This window comes from Hyla sarda, chromosome 6 (genome assembly GCF_029499605.1).
Source record: "Hyla sarda isolate aHylSar1 chromosome 6, aHylSar1.hap1, whole genome shotgun sequence".
NCBI lineage: Eukaryota > Metazoa > Chordata > Amphibia > Anura > Hylidae > Hyla > Hyla sarda.
In genome coordinates, this window is record NC_079194.1 from 57063975 (window position 1) to 57082177 (window position 18203).

The 18203-nt window shown below is 42.9% G+C and overlaps 1 protein-coding gene across 1 annotated transcript in view; it reads right to left on the minus strand.

Moving 5' to 3' along the window:
• Nucleotides 1-10990, minus strand: part of LOC130275623 (cytochrome P450 2D15-like) — a 75985-nt gene extending 64995 nt beyond the window's left edge. The window contains exon 1 of the mRNA XM_056523815.1: nt 10560-10990. Coding sequence (XP_056379790.1) covers nt 10560-10754 — 195 coding nt within the window. The 5' untranslated portion in view covers nt 10755-10990. The remainder of the gene's footprint in view (nt 1-10559) is intronic.
• Between the last annotated feature and the right edge of the window lie 7213 nt (nt 10991-18203).

Genomic DNA, 18203 nt, shown 5'->3' on the forward strand with positions numbered 1-18203 from the left:
AACTGATCCCGCGTATGACCGCCTGTATAAAATCAGGCCGGTCATCAATCACTTTGGTGTCAAATTTTGGGAGGCCTATGACCCTGGAAGGGAGGTCTCTATTGATGAGTCTCTCATCAGCTGTAAGGGGAGACTCAGCTTCCGGCAATACATCCCTACCACGCGAGCACGGTATGGCGTGAAGATGTATAAACTTTTTGAGAGTACCTCAGGGTACACCCAGGGAACCCCCAGAATGTCCCCCCACTCTGGGTGTTAACGGGAAAATCATTTGTGGCCTTTTGCACCCATTGCTCCCAGCTCCCAGACTCCTTTCCCGATACGCTGGCAACACAGGGACATACCTGCAGTTTCAAGAGGAAGTTCTAAAGGCCGTCATCTTTGGTGACCGCCAAAGAGCGGGTCAGAGCACTTCTGGAACTGTGGGCCCCCGGATCGTCCCCGGCCAACACTTTCCAGGTGAGGTCCCCCACACTGGAAAGAAGGGACGATCCCAGAAAAAATGCAGTGTGTCGCAAGAGGGGGATTTGTAAGAACACCACCACTCAATGCAACACTTGCCCCGATCATCCGGGCCTCTTCATTAAGGATTGCTTCAGGGAGTATCACACTTCCATGGAGTACTACATTTTTTATCCTTTCACCTGATTTTCATTCCCCAGAATTCGACTCCAATGTACATTGTCTTCCAAATTTTAAAACTAAAACACCCACCCCCCAAAAAAAATCCCAAAACCTCTTTCCCAATACCCCTGATATCTTTTTTTCCCACCCAAAAAATGGGTCATGGGACACAGAGTAAACAGCATTGGGGTTTTGCACTTGCTTCAAATGCGCAGCGCTCTCTCCCCACCTGAGCGGAGTGCACATTTGAGGTAACAGGTTAGGGACGGCCATACACATCACATTCCCAGAATGATGATTCAGAGCATAGGGTTTGGGGCGGGCATAATTTTTTACTTCCGGCTATACTCTGGGAATTGTCATATCAGTATTAAAATTGCTATTTTCATCCCCCCCCCCCCCCACACACTTCATCCATTCCTGGAAAATAAATTTAGGGAACACCCATTTATTCCAAATCTCCACTTCACCCCTATACACCTTCCCTAGGGGTGTACTGTTTGTAATAAGCTCACATGTGGGTGTTCCTTTCTAATATTTTCCTCTGAATGTATTTAACTGTTAGGTGGGTAAGAAACATCAGCCTCAAGTGCGAAGAGTTCTCGCTCATGAGCTCTGTCGTATTTCCAGGCGACAATTCGGAGCCACATGTTAGTTGTTCCCAGAAAGATGAAGCAGAGTGTAGGTTGAAAATTGCAATTTTCAAAAGCTTTCATTTTTGTATTTTCCTCTGAATGTATGTAACAGTCAGCTACTGATATGCCTTAGTAGAGCAATGGTCGGCACTATCTGAAAAGAGTACTGTAATATAATAAAGGAGGTCCCAGCACTCACCGATGCAAGCAATTGGTATTTATTGTATATCCAAGTAAAATGACGTCATTTCCACTGGCCGGCATGCCGGGAGTGACGTCACGTTGTCATAGTAACATATCAACAAGGCGGCAAATGTAAACACAAAGCGTTACATGTACAGTGTCATGTAGCAGTGTAATTCATACATAGTAACAAGAAGAACAAGAAGAAACAGTGCGCCTCTTCCCCTCAGGAGCCACAGCGGGGAAAGAAACATCAGGTAATAACAGTCATGTAACTGTTCACTGGTGGACAGACGGGGTGCGCGCTCCCCCTGCAGGGGGGAGTTGGCGCAGCTAGCTGTCCGAGGACATATTGCAAAACGCCTATGGCGGTAAGGTACTGTGACCCCAAAAGCCGATCACGTCTGGCAGTGAACAGTGGCGCAATAAAATCCTGTCATTAAGGGGGGGAGCGCAGCTGCGCATCCAGCCGAAGCTGGTTACCCACTGAGTGGCAGTCAGGGAGGACCCACCAGAGCATATTTGCTCATGGGACCTGGTAGCAAAAAGTTATTGCGCCACTGTTCACTGCCAGACGTGAGCGGCTTTTGGGGTCACAGTACCTTACCACCATAAGCGTTTTGCAATATGTCCTCGGACAGCTAGCTGCGCCAACTCCCCCCTGCAGGGGGAGCGCGCACCGCATCCGTCCACCAGTGAACAGTTACATGACTGTTATTACCTGATGTTTCTTTCCCCGCTGTGGCTCCTGAGGGGAAGAGGCGCACTGTTTCTTCTTGTTCTTCTTGTTACTATGTATGAATTACACTGCTACATGACACTGTACATGTAACGCTCTGTGTTTACATTTGCCGCCTTGTTGATATTTTACTATGACAACGTGACGTCACTCCCGGCGTGCCGGCCTGTGGAAGTGACGTCATTTTAGGGCGCCTCCTCGTGCATATAACTGGCGCCTGCGAGCGAACCAGTTGACAGCAGAGGAAGGCTAAGTGCCGAAAGGCGTCCTGTGACTTGGATATACAATAAATACCAATTGCTTGCATCGGTGAGTGCTGGGACCTCCTTTATTATATTACTGATATGCCTTAGGCCTCAAATGCAAACAGACCTCTATGACTTCTGAGCCTTGTTGTGAGCCCACTCAACACGTTACCCCATATGTGGATGTGTTTCCATAGTCAGGAGAAAAAGCCCTCCAGAATTTGTAACCCAATTACTCCAATTACCACTTGTGAAAATGTTAAAAATTGGGTAACCCCAGCATTTTAGTGTAAAAAAATCTAATTTTTCATTTTACAGCCCACTGTTCAAAAAAACCTGTGAGGTATAAGTACTCACTGTACCCCTTGTTACCTTCCTTGAGGGGTGTAGTTTCAAAATTGTGGTAATTTGCCGTTTTTTTTTAATTTTTTTAGCTTTTACATCAGAACCTCAACCATTGCAGTGCAAAGCACTACTTTAGGCCTTAAATCTCATCGGTGCTGTCTCACTCCTAAGCCCTGTTTTGCACCCGTATAGTGCTTTACCGCCATATATGGGGTATATTCTTATTCTGGAGAAATTGGGCTACAAATTTTGTGGAGCTTTTTTTCTCTTACTACTTGTGAAACTAAAAAATTTTTGGTTAATACCAGCAATTTAATATTAAAAATCAAAATTTTCACTTTTACAGCCCTGTGAGGTATAAGTACTCGCTGTACCCCTTGATACGTTCCTGGAGGGGTCTAGTTTCCAACTAGTTCCCGACTTCAATTTCAGCCAAATTCTCGGGAGAAATTGGACTTAAAATTTTGGGGTCCATTTTCTCCTATTACACCATGTGAAAATGAAAAATTTGGAGTAACACCATCATTTTAGTGTTAAAAATCGAATTTTTCACTTTTACGGCCCACTGTTCAAAAAACCTGCGAGAAGTAAGTACTCACTGTAACCTTGTTGCGTTCCTGGAGGGGTCTAGTTTCCAAAATGGTGTTACATGTGAGGGGTTTCTGCTGTTCTGGCATCATGGGAGGTTTGAAAATGTACATGACCCTGACTTCAATTTCAGCAAAATTCTCTCTTCAAAAGACCAATGGCGCTCCTTCTGTTCTGAGACCTATAGTGTGCCCGGAGAGCACTTAACGTCCACATATGGGGCGTTTTCTTAAATAGGAGAAATTGGGCTTCAAATTTTGTGGTCCATTTTCTCCAATTATCCCTTGTGAAAATGAAAAATTTGGGGTAACACCATCAATTTAGTGTTAAAAATCTAATTTTCCATTTTCACGTCCAACTTCAACGCAAAGTCGTCAACACTTGTGAGGTGTTAAGGCTCACTATACCCCTTGTTACGTTCCTTGAGGGGTGTAGGTTCCCAAAATAATATGCCATGTTTTTTTTTTTTTGTTTTTTTTGCTGTTCTGGCACCCTGGGGACTTTCTAAATGCACCATACCCCCCAAAAAAACATTTCAGAAAAATTCTCTTTCAAAAAGCCTAATTTTGCTCCTTCTCTTCTGAGCATTGTAGTGCTCCAGCAGAGCACTTAATGTCCACATATGGAGCATTTTCTTAAATGGTAGAAATTGGGCTTAAAATTTTGGGGTCCATTTTCTCCTATTACCCCTTGTGAAAATGAAAAATTTGGTGTAACACCATCAATTTAGTGTTAAAAATCGAATTTTCCATTTTCACGTCCAATTTTAACGCAAAGTTGTCAAACACCTGGGAGGTGTTGAGGCTCACTATACCCCTTGTTACGTTCCTTGAGGGGTGCAGATTCCAAAATAGTATGCCATGTGTTTTTTTTTTTTTTTTTTTGCTGTTCTAGCACCATAGGGGCTTCCTAAATGCAACATGGCCCTCAAAAACCATGACAGCAAAATTCGTTTTAAAAAATCTCACAGTTGCTCTTTCCCTCTTGAGTCATTTTGTGAGCCCACAGAGCACTTTATGTCAAAATAGGAGGTATTTCCGTACTCGAGAGAAACTGGGCTACAATTTTTTTTTCTTCACCTAATACAACTTTTAAAAATGAAAAAAAAAATAAAAATGGGGCTACAAGAACATGTTAATGTAAAAATGCACATTTTGATTTTTCTCCTCCACTTTGCTGCTATTCTTGAGAAACACCTAAAGGGTTAACAAACTTTCTGAATATAATTTTGAATACTTTGAGGGGTGTAGTTTCTATAATGGGGTCATTTATGGGGTAATTCTCACAGAAAGGCCCCTCAAATCCACTTCAAACTTAACTGGTCCGTGAAAAATTCAGATTTTGAAATTTTCATGAAAATTTTTAAAATCGCTGCGATACTTTGAAGCCCTCTGATGTCTTCCAAAAGTAAAAACATGTCAACTTTATGATGTCAACATAAAGTAGACATATTGTATTTGTGAATCAATATAAAATGTATTTGGAATATCCCTTTTCCTTACAAGCAGAGAGTTTCAAAGTTCGAAAAATGCTAAATTTACTAAATTTTCATGACATTTCGGGATTTTTCCACCAAGAAAGGATGCAAGTGATGACGAAAATTTACCATTTACATGAAGTAAAATATGTCAGAGTTATTAATGCATAAAGTGACAGTGGTCAGAATTGCAAAAAAGGGCTGCGTCCTTAAGGTGAAAATGAGCTGCGTCCTTAAGGGGTTTAGGACCTTTTATAATATGGTTGTTTACATTTTTTGGGGATATTTAATAAATAAACAGCTCATGAAAATCCAGCCACTTGGGGCCCCCATACATACTTTGACAGTAATCAGTCCTGCATCAGCATCAGGCTTGTCCTTGAGTCATGGACAAGAGATAAATCATGGACAAGGCTGCATGAGCAGATACACCAATCACCTCCCACTGTCACAAGGGAAGAACACACCCCCTCCCACCACACACCAATCACCTCCCACCACAAGGAGTGACACACCCCCTTCCACTGAGAGGATTTCAAACACTGTGAGATAATGAAAAGAGGGATTTTTATAATAAATATAGGTGATAGAGGCATAAAAATTAGATGTACATGGTCAGGATTAGGTACTGAGTAACATTTTTTTTTGTAGGATCTGACATGTAAGCCAGAAGAGTCAGTGTTGGAACGTTCATAGCATATAAGTGGTGGATAGCTCTGTGAGGCGAAGTTTCTACAATGCCTGTATAGTGTTTTATCTATAATAAACACAAAAAGGTATCTCTAGTGATTTGCTTATTACCTCCAGTAGTTCTGACCACTGAAAAAAAGTCTTGGATTGCAGTCTACTTTCTTTTTCTAAAAACCAGGGGGTGTACGGAACATTTGTATCTGGATATATGGAAATGGCAATTTTAATATTTTTTTCATGACTAACAATATTGCTTGATGTTGATTTTAAATATTGAGGAGTTGTCCATTGTGTTGAGACATCACATGTCTTGCGCTAGTCAATTCTTAGGGCTCATTCACACTAGAGCAATGGGCTTTGTGCAGTGGCGTTGCGACCCGGGTGCGGGGGGTGCGGCCCGCACCGGGTGACACCAACCTAATGGGGTGACACCAAGATGCTCCGCAGCACCCCCCCCCCCCCACTACACAGACACCCCCCATCTGTGCCTGACCGGCCACCCATCCGTCAGCACCCCCCCCGCGCGCTGTGTGTGCGGTGCGCCCTTCCGTCCGTCAGCAACCCCCCCTCTTTCACCTGCACTGTGCGCCCGTCCGTCATCACATCCCCTCGCCGTTACAAGCACTGTGCCCGGCCTCCGCTCCCACGTCTGCGCCGGCCTGACGTCACACTGCATGGCCGCGCAGGTGGATGTCAGTGACGTCACTCGCAGGGCGCCAGGTGAGAAGGAGCGCTGCTGGATGGGTGAGTGTGTGTGTCTGTCTCTCTGTCTGTGTGTGTATGTGACTGTGTGTGTGTGTGTGTGACTGTGTGTGCATGTATGTGACTCTGTGTGTGTGTGTGACTCTGTGTGTGTGTATGTGACTCTGTGTGTGTGTGTGTGTGTGACTGTGTGTGTATGTGACTCTGTGTGTGTGTGTGTGTGACTCTGTGTGTGTGTGACTGTGTGTGTATGTGACTCTGTGTGTGTGTGACTGTGTGTGTATGTGACTCTGTGTGTGTGTGACTGTGTGTGTATGTGACTCTGTGTGTGTGACTCTGTGTGTCTGTTTGTGAGTGTGTGTCTATGTGACTGTGTGTGTGTTTGTGTGTGTGTGTCTTTCTGTGTTGTATGTGTTTTTTTTTTGTGTGTGTGTGTGTGTGTGTGGGGGGGGGGGGGGGGGGGTGGGGGTGGGGGGGGGGGGTTGAACCAGCGATCTAATGTGGGGAGACTTTGACCCATTGTGGGGAACCTGCGGCCTAATGTGGGGAAACTACTACCAAGTGTGCGGAGTCTATGCTACCTAATGTGGGGAGTCTATGCTACCTAATGTGGGAAATCTGTGCTACCTTATGTGGGGAGTCTATGCTACCTTATGTGGGTAATCTGTGCTACCTTATGTGGGTAATCTGTGCTACCAAATGTGGGGAATCTATGCTACCTAATGTGGGGAAACTGCTACATAATGTGGGGAATCTGTGCTACCTAATGTGGGGAAATTGCTACCTAATGTGGGGTAACTGGTACCTACCTAATGTGGGGGAACTGGTACCACATGTGGGGAATCTATGCTGCCTAATGTGGGGAAAAGATGCTACCTAATGTGGGGAAACTGCTACCTACCTAATGCTCCCCCCTGGCAGTAGCACCCTCATCATCCACCAGCAACACCCACCCCCCAGCAGCAGCACCTCCATCAGCAGATCCTGGTGGTGGATGATGGCGGTGCTCCTGCCAGGAGGATGATCCTGCCGATGGATGATGGGGGTGGTACTGCCAGGGGGGATGGCCAGTAGCACCCTCATCATCCTCCAGCAACACCCCCCAGTAGTAGCACCCTCATCATCCACTAGCAACACCACCAATACCCCCCCTCCCGTGGTAATAGCATCAGCTAACGGATGTTGAGGGGTGTTACTGCGGTTGTGGTATTATATTCAGAGGGTGCACTGTATGGCAATGTTATTCATAGGGCGCAGTTTGTGGTAGTAATATATTCAGAGGGCGCAGTTTGTGGTAGTATTATATTTAGAGGGCGCAGTTTGTGGTAGTATTATATTCATAGGGCGCAGTTTGTGGTAGTATTATATTCAGAGGGCGCAGTTTGTGGTAGTATTATTAGAGATGAGCGAACTTACAGTAAATTCGATTTGTCTCGAACTTCTCGGCTCGGCAGTTGATGACTTATCCTGCGTAAATTAGTTCTCCTAGGACTGTATCCACCTTTTCCAGCCCACGGGAGCACCTGAAAGCTGAACTAATTTATGCAGGAAAAGTCATCAACTGCCGAGCCGAGAAGTTCGTGACGAATCGAATTTACTGTAGTTCGCTCATCTGTAAGTATTATATTCAGAGGGTGCAGTGGGTGGTAGTATTATATTCAGGGGTACAGTATGTGGCAGATTTATATTCAGGGGTACAGTATGTGGCAGATTTATATTCAGAGGATACACTATGTGGCAGATTTATATTCAGGGGGCGCAGTTTGTGGTAGTATTATATTCAGAGGGCGCAGTGGGTGGTAGTATTATATTCAGAGGGTACAATATGTGGTAGTATTATATTCAGTGGGTACAGCGTGTGGCGGTATTATATTCAGGGGTACAGTATGTGGCAGATTTATATTCAGGGGTGCAGTATGTGGCAGATTTATATTCAGAGGGCACAGTGTGTGGTAGTATTATATTCAGAGGGCGCAGTGGGTGGTAGTATTATATTCAGAGGGCGCAGTGGGTGGTAGTATTATATTCAGAGGGCGCAGTGGGTGGTAGTGTTATATTCAGAGGGTACAGTGTGTGGCGGTATTATATTCAGGGTTACAGTATGTGGCAGATTTATATTCAGAGTGTACAGTATATGTTGGTATTATATTCAGAATGTACAGTGTGTGGTAGTATTATATTCAGTGGGTATGGTGTATGGAAGATTTATAATCAAATAGTATAGTGTATAGTAGTATTATATTTAGAGGATACTGTGTCTGGCAGGTTTATAATAATAACTGTTTTCATATAGAGGATGAGAATGCGCTGACATAGAGAGGAGACATCTGGGCGTCACATTCTGCAGACAGAAGTTTTAGCTGGAACAAGTCCTGGCGGTATGTACCATCTGAATTAGATAAGGGAAGACTATAGAGAAGACGTCGCCTGTAGTCACTGATATCATTGTGTATTCTCCTCACTATAGAGAAGACGTCACCTGTAGTCACTGATATCATTGTGTATTCTTCTCACTATAGAGAAGACGTCACCTGTAGTCAATGATATCATTGTGTATTCTCCTGACTATAGAGAAGACGTCACCTGTAGTCACTGATATCATTGTGTATTCTCCTCACTATAGAGAAGACGTCACCTGTAGTCACTGATATCATTGTGTATTGTCCTCACTATAGAGAAGACGTCACCTGTAATCATTGATATCAGTGTACATTCTCCTCACTATAGAGAAGACGTCACCTGTAGTCACTGATATCATTGTACATTCTCCTCTCTATGTCCTATCAGAGCTGTAGTCACTTGTAAGTTCTACAGTTATGGTGAGTGAAACTACAACTCCCAGCATAACCTCACCACTGCTCAAAGGGGTACTCTACTGGAAAACATTTTTTTTTTATCAATTGGTGCTACAAAGTTAAACAGATTTGTAAATTACTACTATTTAAAAATCTTAATCCTTCCAGTACTTATTAGCTGCTGTATAAGTGATTCACAGGAAGTTCTTTTCTTTTTTAATTTATTTTCTGTCTGACCACAGTGCTCTGTGCTGACACCTTTGTCCATGTCAAGAACTGTCCATAGTAGGAGCAAATCCCCATAGCAAATCTATCCTGCTCTGGACAGTTCCTGACATGGACAGAGGTGTCAGCAAATAGCACTGTGGTCAGACTGGAAAGAACTACACAACTTCCTGTGGAGCATACAGCAGCTGATAAGTACTGTAAGGATTAATATTTTAAATAGAAGTAATTTAAAAATCTGTTTAAATTTCTGGCACCAGTTGATATAAAAGTAAATGTTTTCCAGTGGAGTACCCCTTTAAGTAATTCTGGGAGCTGTATATTTAAATGGTGAAAACTTCCTTAACACTTTCCTATTCTGTGGCAACTGGTATATCTGATTATTATACTGGAATTTCTCACAATGCGCTACAACAGTGGTGTCTGTCACAACAGGCTAAAAACTTACTGGGGGGAGGGGGTAGGTATGGGGGTGACACCATTTTCTACCGCACTGGGTGACACCAACCCTAGCAACGCCACTGGCTTTGTGGGTTTCAATTCTCTGCAAGTTTTTTCTCCACAGTATTTACTAAGGTTTCCCTACTTTTTGCACTTCTCCCCATGTTTTGCTTTTTTTACACCTGCTCTGATCTGTCGGGTTTTCCTCAGCTCAAATCCACCACATTTTCTGTGGAAACCTTAGTAAATATGTTGGGATTTTTAGAAAATGTTGGAGACACTCCTCCTTTTTGGTGGCCATGCCCCTTTCCATTACTGTCACTCCCCCTTTTAGATTTTCTCAGTAAAATGGAGAGTTGGTCAGGTTTTTTTCAATTCTGGTGCAAAGTCTGGCGCAGACAGAATTGCTGCTGCACAACCCGATAAAACAGGTCGGGTTTACAATAGTAAATCAGGGCCAATTTGAATACTGTATGGACTTTAATGGATTTTCCTCTGCTGCGTTCCATGATAGAACTTCTGACAGAAGCCAGCAGTAAAAGCCTTATGGGCGGCAAATTCCAAAGGAAATAAGTGCTGATTCAACATAATTTCTGTTCCATTTACCAAGGAGCAGAACGGGCTCTGATCCAAAAAAGAATTCAGCCAGGGAATTCCATAGTGTGAAAATTCCTTATGGCCCCACAGTGAAATTGAATACACAATGGACAACCTGTAGAATTGTTTAACGGTGTACAGTAGTGTAACAAGAGACTGCTGTGAAAATCCGTATTCTAAATATAATGGAAATTTATAGTAAGAATCTTTGTGTAACCCTTCATGCACAGAACTATGGTCAGGAATAACATATGCCATACACATATACTGTACCTTGTTCAAGGTTTCTGCTGGATTTTTGTAGTCGACCTGCAGAATGTTACCAAGGAAAGGAATGCCTTTAGGACCTGGTGGAAACTGTGATCCATTCTTCCTGCTTTTCATAAAGTCCAAGAGGAAAAGGAAAGCGATGAAAGAAATGAGCAATAAAAATACATTGGAAAACAAGAAGGAGAAAAACTCAACCATCTTCTCTGTAAACTATATCTAATGTATCCTACTAGTACAAGCTCACAGAATGTGCTGTATCCTTATATGTATCTCGGATTTCTCTGTATGAAAGCAAAGTATAAACCAGATCCAACCCTACAAAAGTACAAAACAACAATTCCTGGACACGCCTACCCATGAGTTCAAAGTATTCTTTTAAAGGAATAGAAATGTCATTTCTCTGCCAATAACATTACACATTATGAATCCTGACAAACCAGATAAAGTACATGCTCGGGATCTAACAATCTTTTCTAACATAACACAAAATAAAAACGACATGAAATGGACTTGTCCTCACAATATTATGTATTACAAAAAGGAAAACAGAAATGTGTTGGTATGACTTGAATAGATGCATGCTCTCCCTTGTGATGTAGATTTTTTTTTGCAGATAAAACTGTTTAAAGGGGTTCTCCGGTGCTTAGACATCTTATCCCCTATCCAAAGGATAGGGGATAAGATGCCTGAACGCGGGAGTCCCAACGCTGGGGACCCCCGGGATCTTGCACGCGGCACCCCGTTTGTAATCAGTCCCCGGAGTGTGTTCGCTCCGGGTCTGATTACCGACGACCACAAGGCCGGAGGCGTGTGACGTGATGCCTCCGCCCCGTGTGACGTCATCCTCCGCCCCTCAATGTAAGCCTACGGGAGGGGGCGTGACAGCTATCACGCCCCCTCCCGTAGGCTTGCATTGAGGGGCGGAGTGTGACGTCACATGGGGGTGGGGGCCTTTGGATAGGGGATAAGATGTCTAAGCACCGGAAAACCCCTTTATTGAAACTTATCTTCATGCTATAAAATTGCATCCCTGAGGTGTTAGACATGTGACTTTCTGTTCACTTACACCATGGATCGATGCTGGAGGTGCTTACTACAAACTGGTACTCACCTTTATATATGGTGGACCTGCCCAATCATCCGCCCATACTGGCAATCCATAGAATCAGCCATCAACACCCTCTCCTCAACACCTCTATCTCTCACACCTGACATGGTCCTCGTCTCTCGCCCCCCTTTAATTCTTATGACCCCAAATTTTCCCTCCTTCTTCCCACCTTTTATCTGTTCCCAAAGTTCTGATCCCACTGAGATGTATGCAGATGAACCCCCTGAAATTAGAGGATTGGTTTACCAGAGATTTGTTGTTTCAAGGAACTCTCCTACAGTGCCTCTAGAACACACCCTACCTTCCTAAAGGTATGGTCATCTTGGTTAACCTCTCAACTCAACACAGACACCGGAAGCCAAACTGCCCCATTGCCTAAATTTCTATAACTCAGTGTTTCCCAACCAGGATGCCTCAAGCTGTTGCAAAACGGCAACTTCCAGCATGCCTGGACAGCCTCAACAAGGATGCCTCCAGCTGTTACAATACGACAACTTCCAGCATGCCCAGACAGCCGAAGAAGTTGTCGTTTGCCACAGCTGGAGGCATCCTTGTTGGGAAACACTGCTATAACTAATGACCCCACCATAAAAGACAAGAACATAAGATGTGATTAAATGGGCAACCATTAGACATGAAAACTGCACATATTCTAAATATCTTAAAGGAGTGCTCCGCCGCACACATCTTATCCCCTATCAAAGGATATGGGATAAGATGTTAGATCGCAGGGGTCCCGCCGCTGGGGACTCCCCGTGATCACCATGTGGACCCCCGGCAATCTGATCTCCTGGCCGGCACCCCTGTCATTCGGGTCACGGTGCGAACTCTGCTCCGTGCCAGATGATTGGTGATGCAGACCGCCACGCCCCCTCCATTCAAGTCTATGGGAGGAGGCGTGATGGCTCTGTACTAGCCGTCAGGCCCCCTCCCATAGACATGAATGGAGGGATAGTAGCATGACATCCCGAATGAGGTAGCTGCAAGCTTCCGTGTTCTGGACGCCGCAGCTTCCGGCACCCTTTTTTTTATTTATATGTTCTATGGTGGCTTTAACCCCTTGGGGACGGAGCCCATTATGACCCTAAGGACTGGAGCATTTTTTGCAAATCTGATCACTGTCATTTTAAGCATTAATAACTCTGGGATGCTTTTACTAATACATTTTATTCCAAGATAGTTTTTTCATGACATATTCTACTTTATGGTAGTGGTAAATTTTCGTCGATACTTGCATCATTTTTGATGAAAAATGTAAAAATTTGTTGAAAACTTTTTACATTTTGCATCTTTCTAACTTTGAAGCTCTCTGCTTGTAAGGAAAATAGACATTCCAAATAAATTATATATTGTTTTTACTTTTGGAAGACGTCAGAGGGCTTCAAAGTTCAGCAACAATTTTCCAATTTTTCACAAAATTTTCAAAATCTGAATTTTTCAGGGACCAGTTCAGGTTTGAAGTGGATTTGAAGGGCCTTCACATTAGAAATACCCCATAAATGACCCAATTATAAAAAATGCACCCCTCAAAGTATCCAAAATGACATTCAGTAAGTGTGTTAACCCTTTAGGTGTTTCACAGGAATAGCAGCAAAGTGAAGGAGAAAATTTAAAATCTTCATTTTTTACACTCGCATGTTCTTGTAGACTCAGTTTTTGAATTTTTACAAGTGGTAATAGGAGAAAAAGCCCCCCAAAAATCTGTAACCCAATTTCTCTCGAGTAAGGAAATACCTCATATGTGTATGTCAAGTGTTTGGCGGGCGCAGTAGAGGGCTCAGTAGGGAAGGAGCGACAATGGGATTTTGGAAAGTGAATTTTGCTGAAATGGTTTTTGGGGGGCATGTCACATTTAAAAAGCCCCTATGGTGCCAGAACAGCAGAATACCCCACATGGCATACCATTTTGGAAACTACACCCCTCAAGGCACATAACAAGTGGTCCAGTTAGTCTTAACACCCCACAGGTGTTTGACGACTTTTCGTTAAAATTGGATGTGTAAATGAAGAAAAAATTTTTTTTTCACTAAAGTGCAGTTTTTCCCCCCAAAATTTACCATTTTTACAAAGGGTAATGGGAGAAAATCCCCCCCAAAATTTGTAACCCCATCTCTTCTGAGTATGGAAATACCCCATGTCAGGACGCAAAATGCTCTGCGGGCGAACTACAATGCTCAGAAGAGAAGGAGCACCATTGAGCTTTTGGAAAGAGAATTCGTTAGGTAGTCAGGGACCATGTGCATTTACAAAGCCCCCTGTGGTGCCAGAACAGTGGACCCCCCCACATGTGACCCCATTTTGGAAACTACACCCCTCACAGAATTTAATAAGGGGTGCAGTGAAGATTTACACCCCACTGGCATTTGACAGATCTTTGTAACAATGGGCTGTGCAAATGAAAAATTATTAGACACCTGTGGGGCATGATGCCTTACAGTTTGTGGTGGTGCACTCGTGTAACTGTCTGTGGTCCAAGATGGTGGCTCGGGGTGGTGAAATGTATCACTTTGTGATGCCAGGGGGCCGTTAACCTACAGGGTCCAAGGATAGGACAGCTTCTCCTTGGCCAGGCGTGGGATAACAAATACACCGATTCCAGGTTAAGAATAAATGTCTTTAATGAAGCAGGAGTAGATGTTACAATCCTCACAACGTAGATTAGAGTAGAGGAGATGCAGTGTAACCCTTGGGATGAGAGGGAACAAGGAATCCACAATCAGACATCAGAAGTTCATACTGAAAGGAGTGGTGAGGACAATGAGGAGGAGTTTGATGATGAGGATGTCAGCAGGCCTGTTGGCTTGGTCAGCTCAGGAGGAGGTGACAGCAACACTGCTGCTGCATCTTTAGGCTTTTGGAAAATGCCTTTGAGAGAAGGGGCACAGTCGAGTGGTGAAGTACCTATCACTTTAAGATATTCTGCCGTGTGGAAATTCTTTACTATATTACCAGAAGCAAGAAACCAGGCACAGTGCTGTCTCTGCAGAGAGAAAGTAAGGGATAGCCATGGTCTGACTTTAGGAATCAGGCCTCTACATAAGCACATGTAGAGGCATCATAAAGTCTGGCTACAAGTATCACTAGTCTACCAATGCCTTACAGCTAACACTACTTCACCACTGCCTGCTGTCCACTGGCTACAACTAGTCCCCACTTTGCACAATCATGTGACACTAAGGATGGGCCCCTCCATACAGCTGTCCATGCACAATTTGATAAACCTCTTTTTTGACAAATCTGAAAACTTCTTTTAATAAAAATTAGAATAACCTATTTAAAAAAAATGTTTTACATTTCTTTTCGAAATATTAAAAACATTCTTCAACCCTAGATTGTCATGCAGCAACACGGAAATACTCACTTTTGTTAAAATGAATCAGGCACGGATGCATGTAGAATTTAAACCTCTTATGCCAGATGCCACTGATTAGACAGTACTACCATCACTGCTGCCGTCCGCTGGCTACTACAAGTCCCACTAGTTTGCCACCTCATGCTGTATGCTGGTTACTATAAGGCCGCTACTCCTGTTGTACACTGACTACTACCTACCACCAGGTCGCCATTACCCTTGTTGCGGTTACTTTAAACCAGGCCTACACATACACAACCCATGATTCTAAAAGAAGGGATAATTTTTCCAGCTTTTTATACAAAAACAAATAATTTTTTCTATTTTGGAACACAAATCCTGTTTTAATTCCCAAAAAGGGATAATTTGCTTAACGCCTGGATGAAGCATTGTGTCTTTTTGACTTGCTCAACTTAAAACCTGTTGGAACTCCCAAAGTGAGGGAAAATTTGGCAGGCATCTACCGACAATCATGGCTACTTTATGCAGCTTAATTTTAGTGTTAATAAGGAAATTTCTGTGAATGAAGACCTGGATGAGAAGGAGGAAGAATATAAGCGGCAGGTGTCAAAAGTTGAATCGGATCAGTGGAACTTCGGAGGTATCACTACTGTAAACTGGCCTTGTTTCAGTGGAGCCTTGTTCTGCAAATGTTGACCCAGTGGGCCGTAAAATACATGAATTGGCCCTATCCATAGTTACTACTACAAATAACTACCATGGCATGAACTGTGCTGCACACCGAAAACTGCATGGAGTTGCCAGACCTCTCAGCTACATGATTGTGCAGGGATGGCTTTCTTGGCACAATAATGGTGACTAGGTATGCGCCACCTGGGCAAGACATACCTCATTAGTAACCTAAAGGTCTTGATGTCAACAAGATGCACCTGTGGCACCAACAACTTTTTAAATTTAATCCCTTAAGGACTCAGGGGTTTTCCTTTAGTTTTTTCCTCCTTATCTTTAAAAAAAAATCATAATTCTTTCAATTTTGCACCTAAAAATTCATCTGTGGCTTATTTTTTTTGCACCACTAATTCTACTTTTTAATGCCATCAGTCATTTTACCCAAAAATCTATGGCAAAACGGAAAAAAAAATCATTGTGCAACAAAATTGAAGAAAAAACACCATTTCATAACTTTGGGGGGGGCTTCCGTTTCTAAGCAGTAAATTTTTCGGTAAAAATGACACCTTATCTTTATTCTGTAGGTCGAAAATGTATTCGTTTAAAATTGTCATCTTCTGACCCTATAACTTTTTCTCTACGCGGCGGTATGAGCGCTCATTTTTTGCACCGTGATCTGAAGTTTTTAGTGGTATCATTTTTGTATTGATCAGACTTTTTGATTACTTTTTATTCATTTTTTCATGATATAAAAAGTGACCAAAAATATGCTATTTATGCTCTGCTCTGCTTGTAATATGATAGCTGTTTCACTGCTGGCTGGCATTTGTAGTGCACCAACTGTACAGACAACAGCAAGTAGTGACAGGACATCTGTGTCTGAGGTCAGCCCACAGATTAAGGCTGTGCTCAGCTTGCTGTGGAATTGTATAGAATTTTTGAAGGCTTTCCTGTCTTTTAGCTCTCTCCAAAATTGTGGCGCAATGCAAAACATTGGGCTTTATCAGAATCATAAACTTACCCCTGTACTGTACCCTATTGACCTGGGAGCAGACTGACACATAAAGGCAAGCAAATCGATGGATAACCTGTGGTCATAAGCTGGGTATACCCTGACATCATGTCACTGTCCCAGTATTTCCTCCTTTCATTTTGATATCAAAACGCCATGTGCTTCTTATCCTTTGTGCTATTATTGTGGAAATTACCAGGTAATTTTTTTCTTTTTTAAGCTATTTTATTATAAAAAAAAAAAACATCTAAATTGGGCACTGCTTTAGTTGTAATGACCAGCAGGAAAAAAAACAAAAACACATATATTACTACATAGTGAATTCCATAAAAAAAAAACAATTAGAATAATTAATAAAAATTATCAAAATGGTACCAATAGAATCTACAGCTCAACAACAACAAAAAAGCTCTCACTGAATTCTGTCAACGCAAAGAAAAAAAGTTATGGCTGTCAAAATAAGACAATACAAGATTTTTTACAGTGTTATCCCAAGATTACAATTAGAGATGAGCGAATCGAAGCTGACGAACCCAAATTCATTACGAATTTCATGAAATATTTGATATGAATGTGAATATCGCCACGATTCTATTGCGCGAATCGCTTCATTAAACTCCATTTACTGCGGTCCAGGCTCCAGGGCATCTAAAATGGTGGATCCACATGTCAGTACATGGGGCAAGGAATGTTGGGAATGCGGGATGACAAGACAGGAAGGGAAGTAGATAGGATGACCCTGAATCACATGCAGTGATTGATGTCACAGCCCTATATATTCGGCAGCCATTTTGCGGCCTGTCGCTTGATTCATTACCATTACAGAGAGATAGGATGGACATCGCTGTGTGTGTGTGTGTGTGTTACACAGAAAAGTTCAGTCCAGCAGCGTTTCACATCCTAGTCACATCAGTGTTCTGGTGGACAGAGAGCAGTGTTTTTTTGACTGAAAAGGATTTTTACTGCAGCCATTGTTCTCCCAGTCTCTTTCTTCAGCATTGAATTACAGAGAGGGGCAGAGAGCTGTGTGTTGCCTCATACATTTCAACAAGCTGCCTCAACTTCATAAACCTTAGCAGAGGAGGCAGGAATTATTTTTCAGCGCAATTCTGTGTCTTTGTTACACAACAAATTATCTGCTGGTTATACTGGTCTGTAGATGGTATAATACCCAGCAGTCCAATCCTAATAGTCTTTGACAGAGTGCAATTTTGTGTTTAGTACACAGTGTACTGCTGGTGTTGTGCAAAAATACGTTTTCGCTAAGCGTACTATACCACATTTTTCTGCCCTCATAAGTGCATACCACATATGTACATCTTAGTAGTGTACTATGTTGTACCTGTTAATCTGTCAAGTCCAGGCAAAAGTAATCACTGGCTGGTGTTTTACTAAAATATGTTTTTTAAAGCGTACTTTACCGCATTTTTCTGCCCTCAAAAGTGCATACCACATACGTACATCTAAGTAGTGTACTTGTCACATATGGGCAGGGAAGTGCACACTAATCTCGCCCACTCCCTTATCCCTGCCTACTTACATACC